The sequence below is a fragment of the Leopardus geoffroyi genome, chromosome D2, assembly GCF_018350155.1.
Source record: "Leopardus geoffroyi isolate Oge1 chromosome D2, O.geoffroyi_Oge1_pat1.0, whole genome shotgun sequence".
NCBI lineage: Eukaryota > Metazoa > Chordata > Mammalia > Carnivora > Felidae > Leopardus > Leopardus geoffroyi.
The window spans coordinates 3,588,171-3,607,506 of record NC_059334.1 but is presented as its reverse complement, the minus strand read 5'-3'; the positions used below and the strand labels follow the sequence as shown (position 1 = coordinate 3,607,506).

Sequence of the window (19,336 nt, the reverse complement as noted above, 5' to 3'; positions counted from 1 at the left end):
TGTTCGTGTTAAATAGTGATTAGTGGTTAACAAAGGCAGACTGACAGGAGGAGGCAGGTGTGGGCTGCGGTTGAGGGAAGCGGACTGTGGCAGGGGCAAAGGGGGGGTGAAAGGCGTGAGAAGCAGTTCGTCTGAATACGTATTTTGAAAGTAGGGTTGACAGAAAAGCAAATGCACATCACTTTGTTATATGTTATTTAATCTTCAGGGAAATCATAAAGTTCACACTGATGTGAAAAGTATAATCAAGCCTTAAACTTGGTATCAAAATGAATGTAGTCACGTAGAAAATGAGCACAATGGCAGTGAAGGTAAAAGAATTTTCAAATAAAATTCTAACCACGGGCAGATATAACTCTTTGAGGTTCTTCTGTTTAGCTTTTTAACTTTTGCATTAAACTCATATGCTCTTTACAATTCTGTCTATAGGAATTCCTCACCGTCCTGCAATAGTAACTTAGATATTTGGCCATCGTACTATAAAGGAAGTTTTTAAATATATTTTGTTTAAATGTTTACTTCTCTGTCAATGGTTGGCGAATAAATATTTGCTGTATCATGTGCAACTAGCCACAAGACACCATGAGAAGTTGTTAAAATAATTCAGTACATTACAGAACCACACAGATCTGGTCATTTAATACATGGTATGGAATGATTTTCATGGAAGATGGCTGTGATGTTTAAGAACAAGTTCTTTCCTTTGAAGAGTGTGTTCCTTTCATGGCTAAATGACTAATCCAATACATTAATATGTATATAACAGTGCAACATTTTGTAGATCTATATTAGCATTGAAGTGATTATTTATCACTACTGATGTTTTTAAAGATTTACAAAAACCTTTGGCATATTTTTATTTCAATAGAAAAAAGTAAGTTAATGGGATTGTAATAATGATTATTGCTAAAATTTGTATCATAGCACAAAATAATATAATATTTAAAGTAAACATGAATATATACTTTTTTTTTTGTTTGAAGAAGGAAAATGTAATTGGAAACATTAATTGTATAACTTATAGTGTCTCCTAAGGTAGACCATTATTTCTTTCCTATTAGTTTTTTTAGGTTTATTTTACTTATTTTGAGAGAAAGAGGGAGGGGAGGAGGAGAGAGAGAGGGAGAGAAGGAGAAAGAATCTCAAGCAGGTTCTGCACCAGTAGTGGGGCTCGAACTCAAGAGCTGTGAGATTATGAGCTGAGCTGAAACCAAGAGTCGGATGCTTAACCGACGGAGCCACCCAGGCGCCCCTATTTTCTATTACTTTCTAAAAGAGTACCTGAAGTATCTGAATCCTTAAAACTTACATAGAACCAGTGGCACTCATTTTCACAATTAGCCCAGAAATTTCAGAGAGGGAAGGGATTAACACTTCAATTTTCCCACATTTCAAATGGGGAATATATTGGTAACAAATATATTCAATTAATATATTCACTGAATATTGAAATATATTGGTAATGGTCGAGGACAGCCTGCAAATATAATGACAGCAACAGCTCTGAGGTGGCTGAAATAAAATGACCGTAGGTAGAAAGCAACGGACCCGGCGTAGTGGACTCTGAATCAAGAAAGATCATCAAAGGAGACCGTGCCGTCATCACAGGGATGTTCTGGACACGGGCTGTCCCAGAAGCATCTTGCATTTAAGAAGATGGCTGTCTGAGCTGAGGTGGGGGCCAAGTATCAAGAACTGTGGTCAATTTAGACAAGGAGGAGGCTGCACTGACATCTTTCACACCTTGAAGAACCTCTGTGACCTAGTTAGGTCACACAAAAGCTGAGATGAGAGAAGAAGCAGAGAAACCCTTGCTATGGGAGCAGCTTGGGTGGAGAACTGCTTTGGTAAAGTTGGTGACTCATCAGATGTCACAGCTAGCAGCTGGAAATCCTTCAGCCTCAAGGGAGAAGCAGGTAAACACAGGGATGGAAATCCTTAACAGACAGTAAGGCCTGGGCTTCCTGATCATGAGGGCAGGGGAAAGGTTCATTCTTGTCTTTTTAAAAAACAGCATTAAGAACGTGTAATTCACAGGTAATCAAATTCACCCATTCACAGGGTACGATTCCCTGAATTTTTGTTTTATTAATATGTAAATCACATGTGATCAAATTCGTACCATTTCAGGGTACAATTCCATGAATTTTAGTTTATTTGCAGAGTCGTCTGACCACCAGGACAATCAACTTTAGAATGTGTTCTTCACTGTTAGCATGGTCCACTGTCAGTGACTGCCTATTCTCTCCCACCCCCAGCCCTAGGCAACCACTAGTGCACTGTTTTTGTCCCTAGAGATTGGCCTATTCTGGACATTTCGTAAAAGTGGAATTATACTATGTGTGGTCCTTTGTGAACAACTTTTTCCACTCAGTATAATGTTTTCAAGGCTCATCCATGTTGTAGTGGGTGTCAGCACTACGTTCTCCTTTATTGACAAAGGATTCCAGTGTATGGATGTACATTTGGTTCATCCATTCATCCGTACATGGACATTTGAGTTGCTTCCACATTCTGCTCTTGTAAATAATTCTGTTGTGTATATATTTGTGCAACTTTTTATGTGGATGTATGTTTTCATTTCTTGAGCAGATACGGGTAGAACTATTGGGTTATATGGTGACTCTATGTGTAACGTTAGAAGACAACACATTGTGGGGCGCCTGGGTGGCTCAGTCGGTTGAGCGTCCGACTTCGGCTCGGGTCATGATCTCGCGGTCCGTGAGTTCAAGCCCCGCGTCGGGCCCTGTGCTGACAGCTCGGAGCCTGGAGCCTGTTTCGGATTCTGTGTCTCCCTCTCTCTGACCCTCCCCCGTTCATGCTCTGTCTCTCTCTGTCTCAAAAATCAATAAACGTAAAAAAAAAAGTTTTTTAAAAAGAAGACGACACATTGTTTTCCAAAGTACACACTTATTTTACTGCCCCCCCCCCCCCCAGGAATACATGAGGACTCAAATCTCCAAGTCCTCAGCCACACTTACCATCTCCTTTCTTTGTCAGTAGAGACACTCAAAGGAGGTGAGAAGCAGTGCCTTGTGATTTTCACCTGCATTTCCCTAATGATAGTTGATCGTGACTGAATTTCCATGTGCTTCCTGGCCGTTCATGTAGCTTCTTTGGAGAAATGTCTACTCAAATTCCTGTCCATTTTCATTTGGGTTATTTCTTTGTTTACTTTTGAGTTGTAATGGTTCTTTATATAGTCTCTCTATACGTATGTCCTTTATTATCTGCTTTATTTAAGGGGAACGTGGGTGGCTCAGTCAGTTAAGCATCTGACTTCCACTCAGGTCGATTTCAAGGTTCATGGGTTCAAGCCCCACATCAGGCTCTGTGCTGACAGCTCAGAGCCTTCTTTGGATCCTCTGTCCCCCTCTCTCTCTGACCTCCCCTGCCTTCTCTCTCTCTCTCTCTCTCAAAAATGAATAAACATTTAAAGAAAATATTTTCTCTCAGGCTGAGTGTGGTCCTCACTTTCTTGATCGTGTCCTCTAAATCACGTATTTTCCAAATTTTGATGAAGTCCAACTTATCCATCTTGTCATTTAATCACTTGTACTTTAGTGTCATATCTAAAAAAAAACATTGCCTACAGATTTACTGTAATTTCTTCTAACAGTTATATAAATTTTTTTACCTCTAATATTCAGGTCTATGATCCAGTTGAGCTAATCTTTGCAAATGGCATGAAGATAAAGACAAAACTTCATTCTTTTGTATGTTGCCCCAAACTTCATTTATTGAAAAGATTATTCTTTCCTGACGGGATTGTTTTGGACTTTTTTTTGGGGTGGAGGGAACCGATTGGCCATAAATGTTAGGGGTTATTTCTAGACCCTTAACTTTATTCTAGTGATCTGTATCTGTATTTTAAAACAAGTACCACACAGTATTGATTACAGTGAAAAATGTCCCTTGAAAAAGTTTTATTCATTTCAGGATGATTGTAAACTTTAGCTACTTGAGATCTGTATATACCTATTGGAGAAAATTCAAAATAGTTAAGTCTTTCCATTTTTTAAATGTAAGTTTACTCATGTGTGAAATCTAAAAGTCTGAGAAATACTGTTTCTAACTGTGTACTCACTCACAGTTGGAACATCCTAGTCGACTTGACATTATAGGTGCTTTTCCCAAGACCAGTGACCACACATGGCTCTCTTGAGTTGGCCTTATGTACAGGATATTTGTGAGACTGAAGCAATGCCTGGGTCATTTGTCAAAATGTTCACTTTATAACCATGGGCCAACTTTAGGCTTCCATACTTTTAGGGAGTAAAGCAACTCAGGGCCACACAGAAAGAACGAGAGAGGTAGCGAGAATGACTCTTTAACGACCAGCCATGTGGGACAGAAGCAAGCCTACTGCGATCTTGCAGAAGGAAGCCAGTGCTCTCTCAAGGGTTCAGTGTTCCCCCTGACTTTCTCCTGGTGATGACTAACATGTCTCTGCTGTGCTCAGAGAGCTGGGTACAGTCACACTGATAGAGACCCCAGGAGGTCTGGCAGGGACACTCAATATTTTGTGTGAGCTGTTTAAGACTATATGTACTTTACTCAAAAACTGAAGGATGGATTTTGGTGGTACTTTAACTTGGAATTTATGCTTTGTCTTACATAATTCTCTTTGAATGAACAATTTAGCGCCACGTTACTCTTTGTAGAAATGCCCTTGTTATTATGAGTAACTGACAACTTTAAAGGGATCTAATTAATCCCAGCCTACAAATAAAATGTTTCCACCTCAGTGGATTTTACCTAGTAAAAATGTTTAAAATAAATAGTCTCCTGGGTAATATTTCTGAATTCAGAATTATCCCCCGCCCCCAGACCTCATTAACATTCATGGGGAACAAAAAGTAAAATAAAACTACAAACAGCTGAAAGTCTCTGATTAGAAGTCCGTTCCCTTGGTACCAATACATTGTTTAATGCTTTTTTTTTTAAATAAATTTTGAAATCATTTTTAACTTACGTTTCTGAAAGATTAAAAACTCGCTGGGGATCTCCATTCTCAATGGCATATGTTATTGGGTCTCCCTCTCGATCAGTTGCCTTCAGAGAGAAAACACGACTAAATTATCAAGTGATTGATACCCTCCTAGTCAGTACAGTATAATATAGAAGCTTGAAACCAACATTACAGGATATCCATGAGACTCTTAAAGAATAAAAAATGAGCTGACGGCAGGAGGTAAAATACAGAATTTCATATCTGACCTCAGCATCCTGTCATTTTATCTCATGTGAAAGTAGTAAGAGTGAGTGAGAATAGTATTTTCTTCACACATACGTAATCTTACCTGGCGTGGACATATAGTAATGACTTTCCTAAGGTTTGTGTATTTAATTTTACCCGAGTGTATCGCTACACTCTGCATAAATGTTTGCAGTGCAGAGAAATTCCTTTTTCTGCTGAGAATATATCGAGTCAGGGAGCTTCGGGGTTAAGAATCTCGAACCTGAAGCCAAAAGCCCGAATTCAAAACTGGCTCCACTGACTAGATATGTGATTATTTTTCAATTTCATCATTTGCAAATGAGAACTAGAACAATACAAAAGTTAATCACTATTGGGAGGTTTAACTGAAATGATTTATGTCTGGGCACACAGACTAACATCTGGTGTGTTGAAAGTTTCCAAAAAATATTACTCTTTTTTTTTTTTTTTTTTCTTTTTCCCTACCTCCACTCAATTCAGAGAAGACAAAACCTATAGCTTTGGACTTTGAGTACATATCCCTAACCCCAGCCTTTCCTCAGCATTTCAGGCATATCCCCTGCCCACCTGAACACCCAGTTGGATGAGTGACAATCATCCCCAATTTAAAATGTTCAAACCCCCAAATCCTGCTCTCTCTCTCCCTCCTCTGCCCTCAAGAAAACAACAGCCTACTGTTCTCAGTCTTAGTTATCTCAGTGATCGTGGCAACGGCAACCCCCACCCCCCTTTTTGCTCAGGCCTTATATCTTGACTTTAATTGCTCATTCCTACTCTCCAGGGCACCCCATCAGCAAATCCCACTGGGTCCATCCCCAAACTGTCTGCAGTGTAAATCTGTATCTGATCCCCTTCCCCACCACTATCTTCTTCATGGATCCCAGTAATGACCATCTTCCTGGTGGCCCTGATGCTTCCCTTGTACCCTCCCTGCAGTCAAATTTTAATTAAGCAAAGTGATCACTTTTTTCAGACCTACGTTTTATTTCTTTTGAGTAACACTATTACATTATTACAGATACACAATAAAACACAATGGAATAAAATAGTAAAATACAATGAAATAATAAACTACCTAGGGTAATATCTTTGAAACATTCCATATATGTCTAAATCTAAACTTTCAATTTAAAATCTAAAATTAATTATAATAGAAATCTGAGAGTAGAGAGCAAGAAAAAAATACTGTTTTTAAACAGGCTCAATGGAATTGATTGCAGATGCTTGATATTTTCATCATTTCTTGTTCTTTGCCAGGCGAGTATTAGCCAAAAAAGATAAAACAGAACTACAAATAATGACACAGTCACCTTTTGAAGAAACACAGAATTATGCTATATTGGTGAGACAGGGAGACCAAAGGAGTCCATAAAAATCTGCTTTTTACTCATTTTCCAGCTTCCTTTTTGACTAAGACCGACCCTCACCTTATTCACGTCTTGTACTATATCCTTGCAAGGTACAAGGAGTTAATGATTTCTTTGGACTCTTCCAGTATAACAGAAACATCTAAGGAGTGACTGGACAAGAATGGCCAATTGAGGCATGCTAGGGAAATTTCAGAACCCCCATGTTAGACACCTCAACACAGATACTCTTGGCTTCAGGGAATAAGTCAGCTATGGAGGACACCTGGGCGTTTTTTCTTGGTCTGACTGGTTAGGGGAAGTGTACATCAGACCACGATCCTCAGTAAAAACCCCAGATTCTGAACAAAGAGGAGACTCTCTCTCCTTTCCTTTCCGAGTCTCCCCGACATTCTATCCGTACCTGGTCTCTCTGGACCTTCAATAAAGTGTGCCCTCACCTCCTGCTGGCTCATGTTTCACTTCTGTCCTATGCACATCAGGGACCCTCCTGGCTGGCTGGTCCTGTGAGACCCACTCAGCGTCCTCGGACCTGGGCTGCCTACATCATTAAGAGACTGCATTTTATCACTAAAAAGTGCACACTGAACTTTTTCTGTTGTTTTTTTTCTTTCAATCAGTCATTTCAAAAAAAAAAACATTTAATGTTCATTCATTTTGAGAAACAGAGAGAGAAACAGAGTGCAATTAGGGGAGGGGCACAGAGAGAGGGAGACACAGAAGCAGGTCCCAGGCTCTGAGCTGTCAGTACAGAGCCCTATGTAGGGCTCAAACCCGTGAACTGGGAGATCATGACCTGAGTCAAAGTCGGACTCTCAATCGACTGAGCCACCCAGGCGCCCCTCAATCAGTCATTTTTACCTGTCATATAGCTATAGATATAATCAATTTCTTTTTATTTGTTCATTGGCATGTGGTTGTTGTTTTCTGAGAGACAATTTATTGTTTGTATTTTCAATGAGCCAGAAGTAATGGATTCTGAAACAAGATAGATTTGTGTGGATACAGTTAAGTTCAGATTAATGTTAGCCTTTCTTCTAATGTATCGGGTCTACTCTAACACTTAACATTATTGCTGTGGGATGAGAGCATGGTGAATGCCGCATCATTTTATTTATGTAAGTCATTATATTGTTATGTTACTAAAATAATAACAAAGAGAAATTCCTAAAGAACTTCCCATTTTTTCATCCACATTAATTACTTTCTATTCCCGAGGTACCTTGAAATATTTCTTCCAGTTTTGTTTGGCCCTTTAAATACCTCAGACTTTAAGAAATGTGAGAGCCAGTACTTTGCCTATGTCATACTTTTTAAAAAGATTTGTTTGTTGGTTGGTTTATTTTTAAGTAAGTTCCATGCCTTGCATGGAGCGCAACACAAGGCCTGAACTCAGATCAAGACCTGAGCTGAGATAAAGAGTCGGATGCCCAACCGACTGAACTACCCAGGCACCTCACCTACTTCATTCTTTTTTTCTACTTAATTTTTTTTTTTTTTAATTTTTTTTTTTCAACGTTTATTTATTTTTGGGACAGAGAGAGACAGAGCATGAACGGGGGAGGGGCAGAGAGGGAGGGAGACCAGAACCGGAAACAGGCTCCAGGCTCTGAGCCATCAGCCCAGAGCCCGACGCGGGGCTCGAACTCACGGACCGCGAGATCATGACCTGGCTGAAGTCAGACACTTAACCGACTGCGCCACCCAGGCGCCCCTCTACTTAATTTTTTTTTAAGTTTCTTTATTTATTTTGAGAGAGGGAGAGAGCATGAGCAGGGGAGGGGCACAGAGAGGGAGAGAGAGAATCCCACACAGGCTCCATGGATGCAGGACTTGATCCACAAACCATGAGACCATTCATGACCTGAGCTGAAACCAAGAGTCAGAAGCTTAACCGGCTGAGCCACCCAGGTGCCCCCAACTACCTCATTCTTATATGAGGTTGTGCCCACACTAGAAAGCTTGAAGACCCAGGATTTGGAAGGAAATCCTTATCTGATTGTTTTGTTTCTTTTATTCTTTTAGCCAATCCTCTGTGGTTGTTTTAGGACCCATGGCCAGTGGTGTAGTAATTAGGGAGGATTTATAATTTCTCAGTCAAGGAAGCAAGGGGGAAGGGTGTTATCTGGACGAGAGCTCTGAAATCTAACCACTACAAGTGTCGGCACTTGTGTAAATACTCTGTATCTCCTTCTGTCAGTATTTAGGGAAAGACATGCTTTAAAGGAAGAAATAAGACATAAAAGGTAAACATGGAAAAGTCAGAAAAAGCAATGATCCTTGTTGTAATAAGATTTGACCATATGCATATTTATGACCTAAAATACCTTTCTGAAAACATTTTATACATAGTCCTTTTTTTTTTTCTATATGTGAATCTAGCCAGCTGTCTCTGAATGATGGGCAGAAATTCAAATATGGTTTGGAACAGCGAATCCTTAAGTTAACATTGATTGACTTCTTACTTTGTGCTGGGAACGATCTTTGCATGCATCATCTCATTTAAACCTCACAGTAACCATGTAGGTGAAAGAGAAACACCAAGGGCTTTGTTACCACTCCAATTAGGAGTTCCCTATAACTTACTTCATTGGAAGATACATCTATTTTTTTTTTTAACATGGAAATTAATAGTTACCATTTCATCTGAAAAATAGAGAGGGCATGGGGCGCCTGGGTGGCTCAGTCGGGTGAACCTCTGACTCTTGATTTTGGCTCAGGTCATGATCTCATGGTTCATGGGATCGAGCCCCACACCTGGCTCTGCACTGACAGTGTGGAGCCCGCTTGGGATTCCCTCCCTCCTTCTCTCTCCCTCTCTTCCCCTTTCCTGCTCTTTCTCTCAAAATAAATAAATAAACTTAATTTTTTTTTTAAGGGAGAGGTTAGTGTCACTTAAGACACTAGACAGATAGAACAGAAGGGAATTTCTCATCCTTTGTACACATACCTTTTCTATGCCTTTATTTTTGATGAGCCGAGTCCAATGTGAGCCTCTCACACAAGGTCTGGGGAGGAGTGGTCATCTCCCTGGGGGGTTATCCCAGCATGAACTGGGAAGGTTCCAGAACCACCCCCCTCATTCACAGCCCTGGAGCCACCTCCGCTCAGACAGGACGCCTGACTATAAGAGGAAACTAACAAGAATAACACAGACAGTATTCACTCATTGATGCACCAAATATTCATTAACCGTCTGTGCTGTGTGAATAAGCACTGAGGCTCCAATGAGACAAAATTCCGGGAGCCACACAGACAAGGATTCTTCCTTCGTGCAACTTGTACTGTAAGGGGGGGCGCCAGAGACCAAGCAGAATAATTAATGAAAATATACAGCTTTCAGATCTGTGTAAGTGCAGCTGTAATATAAAATTACATACAGGGAAGGACATACAGGGAGGGGAGGAGGCAGGCTTGCCATCATGTATGGGTCATCAGGAAAATGTGAAAAGTTGGCAGACGCTTGTGAAAGGGGAGACAGCAAGTCATGTGGGGAAGGGAATTCTGGTAGAGGGCACGGCCACGGAAAAGGCAGTGACATGGGGACGTGCCTCATGAATTTGAGGAATGGCGAGCAAATGGAAAACCAGCTAATGTTTTGTGTGGCCTCAGGTAAACAACCCGAGGTTAACTATCCTTGGTTACATGATTGAGCGATGCGCACTTTGGATAGCTAGCACATCATGGAATTTAGTCACTGGTTTTCTGATAGATGTTTGACAACATGCTGAACTACGACAAAGCTAATTTTCCTTTAATTTGTGCTTGCAGGACAAAGAATATCTTTTTTTTTTTTTTTTAAATTTTTTTTTTTCAACGTTTATTTATTTTTGGGACAGAGAGAGACAGAGCATGAACGGGGGAGGGGCAGAGAGAGAGGGAGACACAGAATCGGAAACAGGCTCCCGGCTCTGAGCCATCAGCCCAGAGCCCGACGCGGGGCTCGAACTCACGGACCGCGAGATCGTGACCTGGCTGAAGTCGGACGCTTAACCGACTGCGCCACCCAGGCGCCCCCAAAGAATATCTTTAAAGACCAAGGCCACTGCTGTTTCTCACTGCTCATCCAGACAGCTCACTGCATGTAATTCAGTTCCCCCATTTTTCAGAAGCACCAACAGGGGCACAAAAGTATTTGTCTCAAGAAGCGCTGTGCTTAGGCATTGGAAAAAAAGGAATTTTGAAAAAGAAAACAAATCTTCTCTAAACTAATATTCGTTCATGTTAAAGAGGAATACAGCCATCAAGTACCATCTGGGAGAGTGCACTTGATGTGCACAGAATGATTCTGCACATTTCACAGGACATTAAGACAAACCACCTGCCCTGAGGGATTCTAAGATAGATAAAAATCAACGGATTTAGATGATCTTTTCTTTTCTCACTTAGGCAAACGAGTTCTGATTTATGTTATTAAACTGAGAGCGAAAACTGAGGCTTTCAATTCAGGGCAGCGGCGTTTCCAAAAATGTGCATGTGTGCCCTCCTGGCTTTAAACTGCTGGCCCTTTAACAAAATGTTAATGTTTAGGAATCTATTTCGATGAACAGTGAAGACTTTTTAATGTCAAGAAGTCTTGTTTTGTCATTTGTGATCCTCATGTAAAATCTCCTTTTTGAAAGAAGTTCATTAGTGTAAAAAAAAAGCCAATTGATTTTATTTTCTAGAAAAATGGAAGTAGTAGGAAAATACTACGCAAACATGATGCGTCTGAAAGTCGGATGTGCAGCTAACGTAGAATGCCTCTGTGATACCTGAGCACACCTTAAGACCTGCAATTCTGTCCAGCTATTAAAGTATATTTCCCTACTTTACTCACTTTCCTACATGCCTGAGACTTTCTCCTCAGGTCTCCAGCCATCCTACCGCATCTTTATTCTCAGCTGGTGGCCCTGATCACTGTCTCACTGGGTTCATTGAAGGAACCATCTACAATTTCCCAGATTTCTTAGACATACCTTGCCATACACATCCACTCTTGTCTTTCTTCGTAATAAGTGATAATGTGCCATCTGGAACCCGTATTCAGGGAAAAATTTGGGGACAGAGTTTTGCATTCTACTTTTTCTCAATTGTTGTCTTCTCATTCACTCTTGAGACCATCTCCATCTTGTTTCCAACCCTCCAGCAACCTCTGCACTGAAACTGCTCTTTTCAACACCTCCAGTAAATTCCACAATAGTAAAACCACTGATTCGTTCATGGTCTTTGTTTCTGTTGTTTTGTTTGCTTGTTTTTAACTGGACTTCTGAGCAGCGTTAGACAGAAGTGATCTCTCCCTTGTCCTTGATATGCTTTTTTCCCCCAAAGTCAGCTTCAGGACATGTGTTCCTCTGGGTCCCCATTCCTGGTACTCGTCACCACCTCAGCATTTCCAAATCAGTCTTTGGATGTCTTCTGCGTTGACTCCCTTAATAACCTATCCAACCTCCAAGTTCTAAGTAGTACTTAAATGCTCAAGACCCCAAATGTATACTTCTAATCCAGACTTCTTCCTAAACCCATACCCAACTGTCGACCCAATAGCTTTAATTAGATGTCAAAAGACATTTCACATTTAATATGTCCAATATGGACATATTCTGGCTCATGAAAATTTGCTCTTGCCTGTTGCTTGGGCTGTATCTTAGTAGTCATTCTTCTCTCCCACACCTAATCACTAACAAATCTTCTGATGTTTATACCCACAAAATATAATGAGACAAAAACACACCTATCACCATTTCCAGAAATGTCATAACAGGTCCAGTCTGGACTAGATGGAAATAGCACCCTAACTAATTTGCACAATTTCTCATGCCTCACTGCAGGCCATTTTCATTACAGAATCCATATAATCCTTTTCAATTTTAAGTTTATTCGTGTCACTGCTCTATTCAAATTCTTCCATTAATACCTGATTTCATTGAGAGCAGCTATCTCCATGCCTCCTCCATCACTGGGTGACTTCATTTCTATGGGTTTCCTCCTCTCTTGCTTCATTCTGGTCCCATTAGTACCTTTACTGTTCCTCAAACACACCAGGTGGGCCTGAACTTCAGGACCTTTCCACATGTACCTGAAGCACTCCTCCCCCATCTATATGGTTCATCTTTCACCTTCTTCAGTTCTTTGCTAATGTCACCTTAGCAAAATCGTCACTGATCAAATTGTCATCCCCCATATATCCCTCTCCATTTTTCTTCATGTACGTTTCCACATAGCATTTCTCACCTTCTAACATTCTATATAACCCACTTATATATTTGTTAATGTTTCTCTTTCTCACAAGAATGTATGCTTCATGAAGGCAGGTCACTTGTCTGCTTTGTTACTATAGTGTTACTATTATTTACAGTTTGGGCTTGCCTTTGCATTTCCTGTGGCTGAGAGGGTAAATTTAATGGAATGAAGGAAGTATAGTGATCCAATTTTGTTTTGTACTTTGATCAACTATATTTACAGTAAAAAGTGTGCTTTAGTTTTCATTTACATACTTCATGGTTTTTTATCTCAATGTCTTCCAAACTTGAATCAGAACAGAGAGGAGTAACGTATAGGCGTGTGTGTGTGCGTGTGCGTGTGTGTGTGTGTGTGTGTGTGTGTGTGTGTCTATGTCTGTGTTAGTTTTATTCTACAGCAAGCATTTCATTAGGGCCAATCAATGTTTCAGTTATCTTTATCTATAACCCCAGAAGATTTGCTTATTACATTAATAAATGCTATGAATAAGTAATAATTGAAGATAAAGTAGATTATATGAACAAAGTGTAAGAACCCAGGGAATCCTTTGTCATTTGGAATGGTCCCCAAAAGTTGATTCCACTAGAGCATGGGTTCAATCTAATGACTCAGTTTCTTGTTGCCTGAAACTAAATAGAACATTAACCAAGCTCTCTCTAAAATACTGTTCAGTTTGGGGCGCCTGGGTGGCTCAGTCGGTTGAGCATCCGACTTCGGCTCAGGTCACGATCTCTCGGTCCGTGAGTTCGAGCCCCGCGTCAGGGTTGGGCTGATGGCTCAGAGCCTGGAGCCCACTTCCGATTCTGTGTCTCCCTCTCTCTCTGCCCCTCCCCCGTTCATGCTCTGTCTTTCTCTGTCTCAAAAATAAACATAAACATTAAAATACTGTTCAGTTTGTCTAAAGTGAACTTCAGCGTAAAGTCTTGTCAGGCACATGAAAGGAAAATCTTCCTTGCTGATATACAAGTTTGTGTGTAAGATTATTTGGCTTGAGACATAATTTTCTAAGCAGTAGCATGTTGTGACAGTGAACACTAGCCCTCTCTTCCTACTGCCTCTTGGCGGCTACTGATAATTTCTAAAGATAGTCTAATTATCGTGGAAAGATATTTAGTTCTTGCCATTTCTCAACATTCAACACTTGCTAATAAAATGAATAAATACAAATAGGAAACAACAGTTTTAATGCTAAAATAGCTAAACAAAATGACTCTTGTTCAGTTTTAAATAAATTGAAGTGTGTGTGTGTGTGGGGGGGGGGGGTGTGTGTTTTCAGGCCTGTGGAGATCTGAAGACAAAAAAAAGCCTACACTTGAACTCTTGCACACTAGTTCAAGGATTTCTCAAGCCTTCCCCATAGCCTACATACTGTAGTTCCCAGACTTCAGCACATTGAAACCAGATTTTCAAAATAGTGGAGTTAATACAGCCAGGCCAACTGAATGAAGTATATAGCTCATGCTCTGACTGAGGGAAAGGGGCAGAAAAATCTACTTTAAAAAGAGCATAGGTATCAAGAAGCATAGAGACCCATTAAGCCACATGTACCACAATAACATCTGTTGATATAAATACAGAATCTAATTTAGAAACTAGTAATCACATTATACTGAGTTCATTAAGCCAAAAATGTATTGGGCAACCATTATAGAGAACATATTTAATGTTAGGAATCAGGAATTATATGTTATGCATTATAGTCTCTACCTTTGAGAAAATTCTGATCATTTGTGATATTAATACTGAGAAAGAGTTAAATAATGTTCAGTATGCTTTGGTTAAGCCTATACTTATAAAAAATAACCCAGAAGTGTGCTTGGGTGGCTTAGTTGGTTAAGCATCTGGCTCTTGATTTGGGCTCAGGTCAAGATCTCATGGTTTGTGAGGCTGTTCGCAAGACAGGTTCTGCTCTGACAGTGTGGAGCCTGCTTGGGATTCTCTCCCTCCCTCTCTCTCTGCACCTCCATGCTAGCGCGCGCTCTCTCTCTCTCTGTCTCTCTTTCTCTCAAAAATAAATAAATAAACCTTAAAAAATAACCTAGAGCTAGTAATCATAAGATTGAGGAGCTAGTCTCAATTATGTCACTTTTAACTACCTGAACTGGGCTCTGCCTCTGAAGTGACATTTGCAACCACAAAAATGGATAAACAACAGTTGAAATGGGTAGTCTATGTAGTGAATATAGAATCAGATGAGGAAATAGATGTTTAGAAAACTCTAGAATTCTATTTAGACAGAAAGTATTATCTAAGGAAATTAATTTAATTTGGTAGCTAAAAATATTGAGTTTTATAGCAAAAAAAAAAAAAAAAAAACAACAATAAGGATGAAATCTGTCACTTATTAGCTATGTGAATTGCTAAACCTGTTTATGTCTCCAGGACTGCCTGTACGATGCTGAAATAGAATGGCATCCAATTCAGAGTTGGTATGATGATTACACAGTGGTAAAATAGTTCGTATCTATGATGTAGCCCAGTGCATAGCATACACTTAATACACACTTACTATTGATGTTAATAGCAAGACTAAAAATGCATCATACAGATTTAGGAAAAAAATCTGTAAAGTGTTTTTATAATTTTTTTTAATTTATTTTTTTTAATGTTTATTTATTTTTGAGACAGAGAGAGACAGAGCATGAATGGGGGAGGGTCAGAGAGAGGGAGACACAGAATCCGAAACAGGCTCCAGGCTCTGAGCTGTCAGCACAGAGCCTGACGCGGGGCTCGAACTCACGGACTATGAGATCATGACCTGAGCCGAAGTTGGCCGCTTAACCGACTGAGCCACCCAGGCGCCCCTGTAAAGTGTTTTTAAAAAGAGTATCCTTCGGTCATCAATAGAACTCACTCCATGGAAGGCTGGACCATGTAGCATACATGATATGTTACCAATATCAGCAAGACATAAAATTTAAACCTAAAACATACAAATTCCCCCTAACCACGTATGTATCAGAATGTTTGATCAGAATGCATCAGAAAATGTGATCTTGGTTAATTAATAAGTTACTCTTGGAAGGGGAGGGATGGGCTGGGGTCAGGGTGAGCATACAGAAACGATGGGAAAAAAAGTCCTTGATACTTGGAGCTAAAAAGGACAAATTCAGTGATATCCATAATTCACTACAAATAATACCCAATACAAATGATTCTAAGCCAATAAACAGACCTTGCATGTAAAGATTATTAATACTTTTTGCAGATGATACATCCATTCAAAAATTAACAGGAACAGAGTACACAAGGGAAACACTTCAGGAATGGCGGAGTGAGGAGCTTCGTGGATCTCCCACAAAAACAACCATGACTACTGAAATATTTAAAAAGTTAAAGTCTCTGGAAGTTGTACTAAGAGCAAACAGTAATGGGAGAAATGTTTACTAAAAAAAACCTATGAAACCTCAGTTAGAAGAGCAACAGTCTGTGGAATTTGAGCTACAAGTTGTTTTTCCCTCCAAGTCTCAGCCAGCACAGCATGCCAGCAGCTCCCCTCTTAGCAGGTGCACGCAGGATCACAGGACTCCCCTCCCACAGCTCCAGCCTCCGCCTATGGTATCTGCCCAGGAGGGACAGGCCAACATCATTCCTTCTGATCCCCTGTCACCCCATGTTTCAGAAACCCAGCGCCTATGGTCTACTGTTTTCACTGTGTCCACAATGGAATAAAATTAGAAACCAATAACATACAGTCTGAAGTTTGACAACCATGCAGAAATTAAACATGTACTCAGAAGATCATAGAAAGGGAATTAGAAAACACTTCAAAATGAATAAATTAAAAAAATTACAAAAATCCACACTAAAACTTATGCAGTGGTATAAGGCAGCTCTTGGAAAAAAAATTAATCGCTGTAAGCATCTATGTCTAAAAAGGGGTAAGTTCTCAAGGCAATAAATTTGCACCTTAGGACAATGGAAAAATATGAGTAAAATAAACCTAAAGCAAGCAGAAGTAAAAAAAAAATTAAAGAGGAAATTAATAAAATAAAAATAGAAAAGCATTAGAAAAAAATCAATGAAGTCAAAAGTTGGTATTTTGAAAAGATCAACAAAATCAACAAAATTCTAGTCAGATAAAGAAAAAAAAGAGATTCAAATTACTAAAATCAGAAACAAAAGAGGAAACATCACTACTGGCTTCACAGCAATGAAGCAGATTTTAGAAAAAATGGGATGAAAACCTGTAACCCAACATGTTAAATAAACTAGATAAAATGAATAAATCCCTAGCAGTACACAAACTACCAAAACTGACTCAAGATGATAAAGAAAAGCTGGATAGACATATAATGAATAAAAAAAGATGAAATTAGCCATCTTAAAAACAAAACAACAAAAATAACTTCCATAAAAAGAAAGGCCCAGGGGCACCTGGGTGGCTCAGTCGGTTGAGCGTCCAATTTTGGCTCAGGTCATGATCTCACGGTTCATGGGTTTGAGCTTCATCTTGGGCTCTATGCTGACAGCTCAGAGCCTGGAGCCTGCTTCAGATTCTGTGTCTCCCTGTCTCTCTCTGTCCCCCCTCCCCTGCTCGTGCTCTGTCTCTGTCTCTCAAAAATAAATAAATGTAAAAAAAAAAAAAAAAAAAAAAGGCCCAAACGGGTTTACTAGTGAATTCTACCAAATACGTAAAGAACTGACAGCACCTTCCCAATCTCTTCTAAAATGTAAAAGAAGAGGAAACACTCACTAATTTTAGGAGGCTTGTATTACCCTCTTACCAAAACCAGACAGAGGTAACTCAAGAAAAGAATTCTATAGATCAGTCTATCTTATAAATATGGAAGTAAAAATCCTTAACAAAATACTAGCAATTCAAATTCAGCAATATATAGAAATTACTATACTCAAAGACCAAATGTGATTAGTCACAGGTATGCAAAGTTGTTTTTTAACGGAAGAAAATCAATTAATGTAATAAACAGATTTATTTTTTCCAAAAAAAAATATCGTCTCAGAAAAATCAGAAAAAGCATTTGACAAAATGCAATACTCTATTGTGATAGAAATGCTTAATAAACAAGGGATTTAAGGGAACTTCCTCACACTGACAAAGGACAATCACACAAAACTCCTAACTAGCACTGTAGTGATGTTGAAAGACTAACGGTTTTCCCTAGGATCAGGAATAAAACAAAAATTTATACTAAAAACTATTACCACATTCTACTGAAAGTTGTAGCCAGGGTAATTAGGCAAGAAAAAAAAAAACATAAAAGTATCTTGGAAGGGAGGAAGTACAACCATCTCCATTTGGCAGATGATACCTTTTAAAAGAAAATCCTAGAGCACCTGGGGTTTCACTCACGACGTAAGTGTCTGACTCTTGGTTTTGGCTCAGGCCATGATCTCATGTTTTCGTGGGTTCAAGCCCCACATCAGGCTTTGTGCTGGCAGCACAGAGCCTGCTTGGAATGAATGAATCTCTCTCTCTCTCTCTCTCTCTCTCTCTCTCTCCCCCTCCCTCTCTCCCTCTCTCTCTCTCCCCCCTTCCCTTCACCCACTCACTCTGTCTCTCTCAAAATAAATAAACTTAACAACATTAAAAAAAGAAAATACTAAAGAATCCACTCAAAAACTATGAGACTAATAACAAATGAGTTCAGAGAGGACGAAGGATATGAGACCAATATAAAAACATCCATAGTATTTCTATATATGGTGACAAACAATCAAAAATGATACAAAGAAAACAATGCCACTTCATAAAATTAAAAAACAAAATCCTCAGGAATAACTTTAATGAGAGCAGCAGAAACACTGCGATTTGAAAATTCCAAAACACTGTTGGAACTGACTGATATGGGGAGTCAGAAGGAGCCTGGTGGGTGTTGGCGGCTTGTCACAGGGCATCCAAACCCAAGCGGGGTGAAGGAAGGCATTCGCAATGCCTGGAATTAATGGTAGAACCCGGGGCAAATAAGCTGGGCTTCTGTGGGAGGGAGCTGTGGCTTGGTGTGGCTGCAAAGCTCCAACAGGAAGATGAGGGCATTGCCTGGGCTGCCGTGGGGGTGTTGTGCTAGGAGGTGATGATGCCGTCTGCGTGGGAAGGGGCTGGACAATCTACAGTGGAATGTCACTGTGCAGGTGGCATGAAGAAGCCACCATTCAGTGTAAGGTGGTGGCGCCTGGTAGTGAGAGGTGCTGATGTTTGGACTCAGTTGGGAAGGTGTTTGCATCGTCCCGCCCAGCCCACCAGAGCCCACGCAGGATGTGGGGCACACGCCTGCAGGAGAAGAGGAGGGAAGGTCATGTAAGTGGCATTAAATATGAGCGGGGTGAAGAGGACATCAGTATGGAGGTCAGAAACAGGAGGCTGGTTACCTCCGGTAAGTAAATTTACTGAAGGTAATAAGGGCCAGTTTTCTCATTGTGACAGTTACTAGTGTGACCTAATGGTTTTATACATATGCTATTTCACAATATATAAAAATGTATACATACAATGTTGCATACAATATGCATATATATGTACGTGTGCAGAAAAATATGGAGGTGTAACATTAATACAGATGCAAAT

The 19,336-nt window shown here is 39.9% G+C and overlaps 1 protein-coding gene across 20 annotated transcripts in view; it reads right to left on the bottom strand.

The window, feature by feature from the left end:
* PCDH15 (protocadherin related 15) overlaps window positions 1-19,336 on the bottom strand; it is a 1,244,966-nt gene that overhangs the window by 265,858 nt on the left and 959,772 nt on the right. For all 20 annotated transcript variants that reach the window (XR_006701343.1, XR_006701344.1, XR_006701345.1 and 17 more), the window contains one exon: window positions 4,976-5,055. Coding sequence is in view for 17 of the 20 variants with exons in the window: in XM_045437154.1 (XP_045293110.1) it covers window positions 4,976-5,055 (80 nt within the window). In the remaining 3 variants the exon portion in view is untranslated. The remainder of the gene's footprint in view (window positions 1-4,975; window positions 5,056-19,336) is intronic.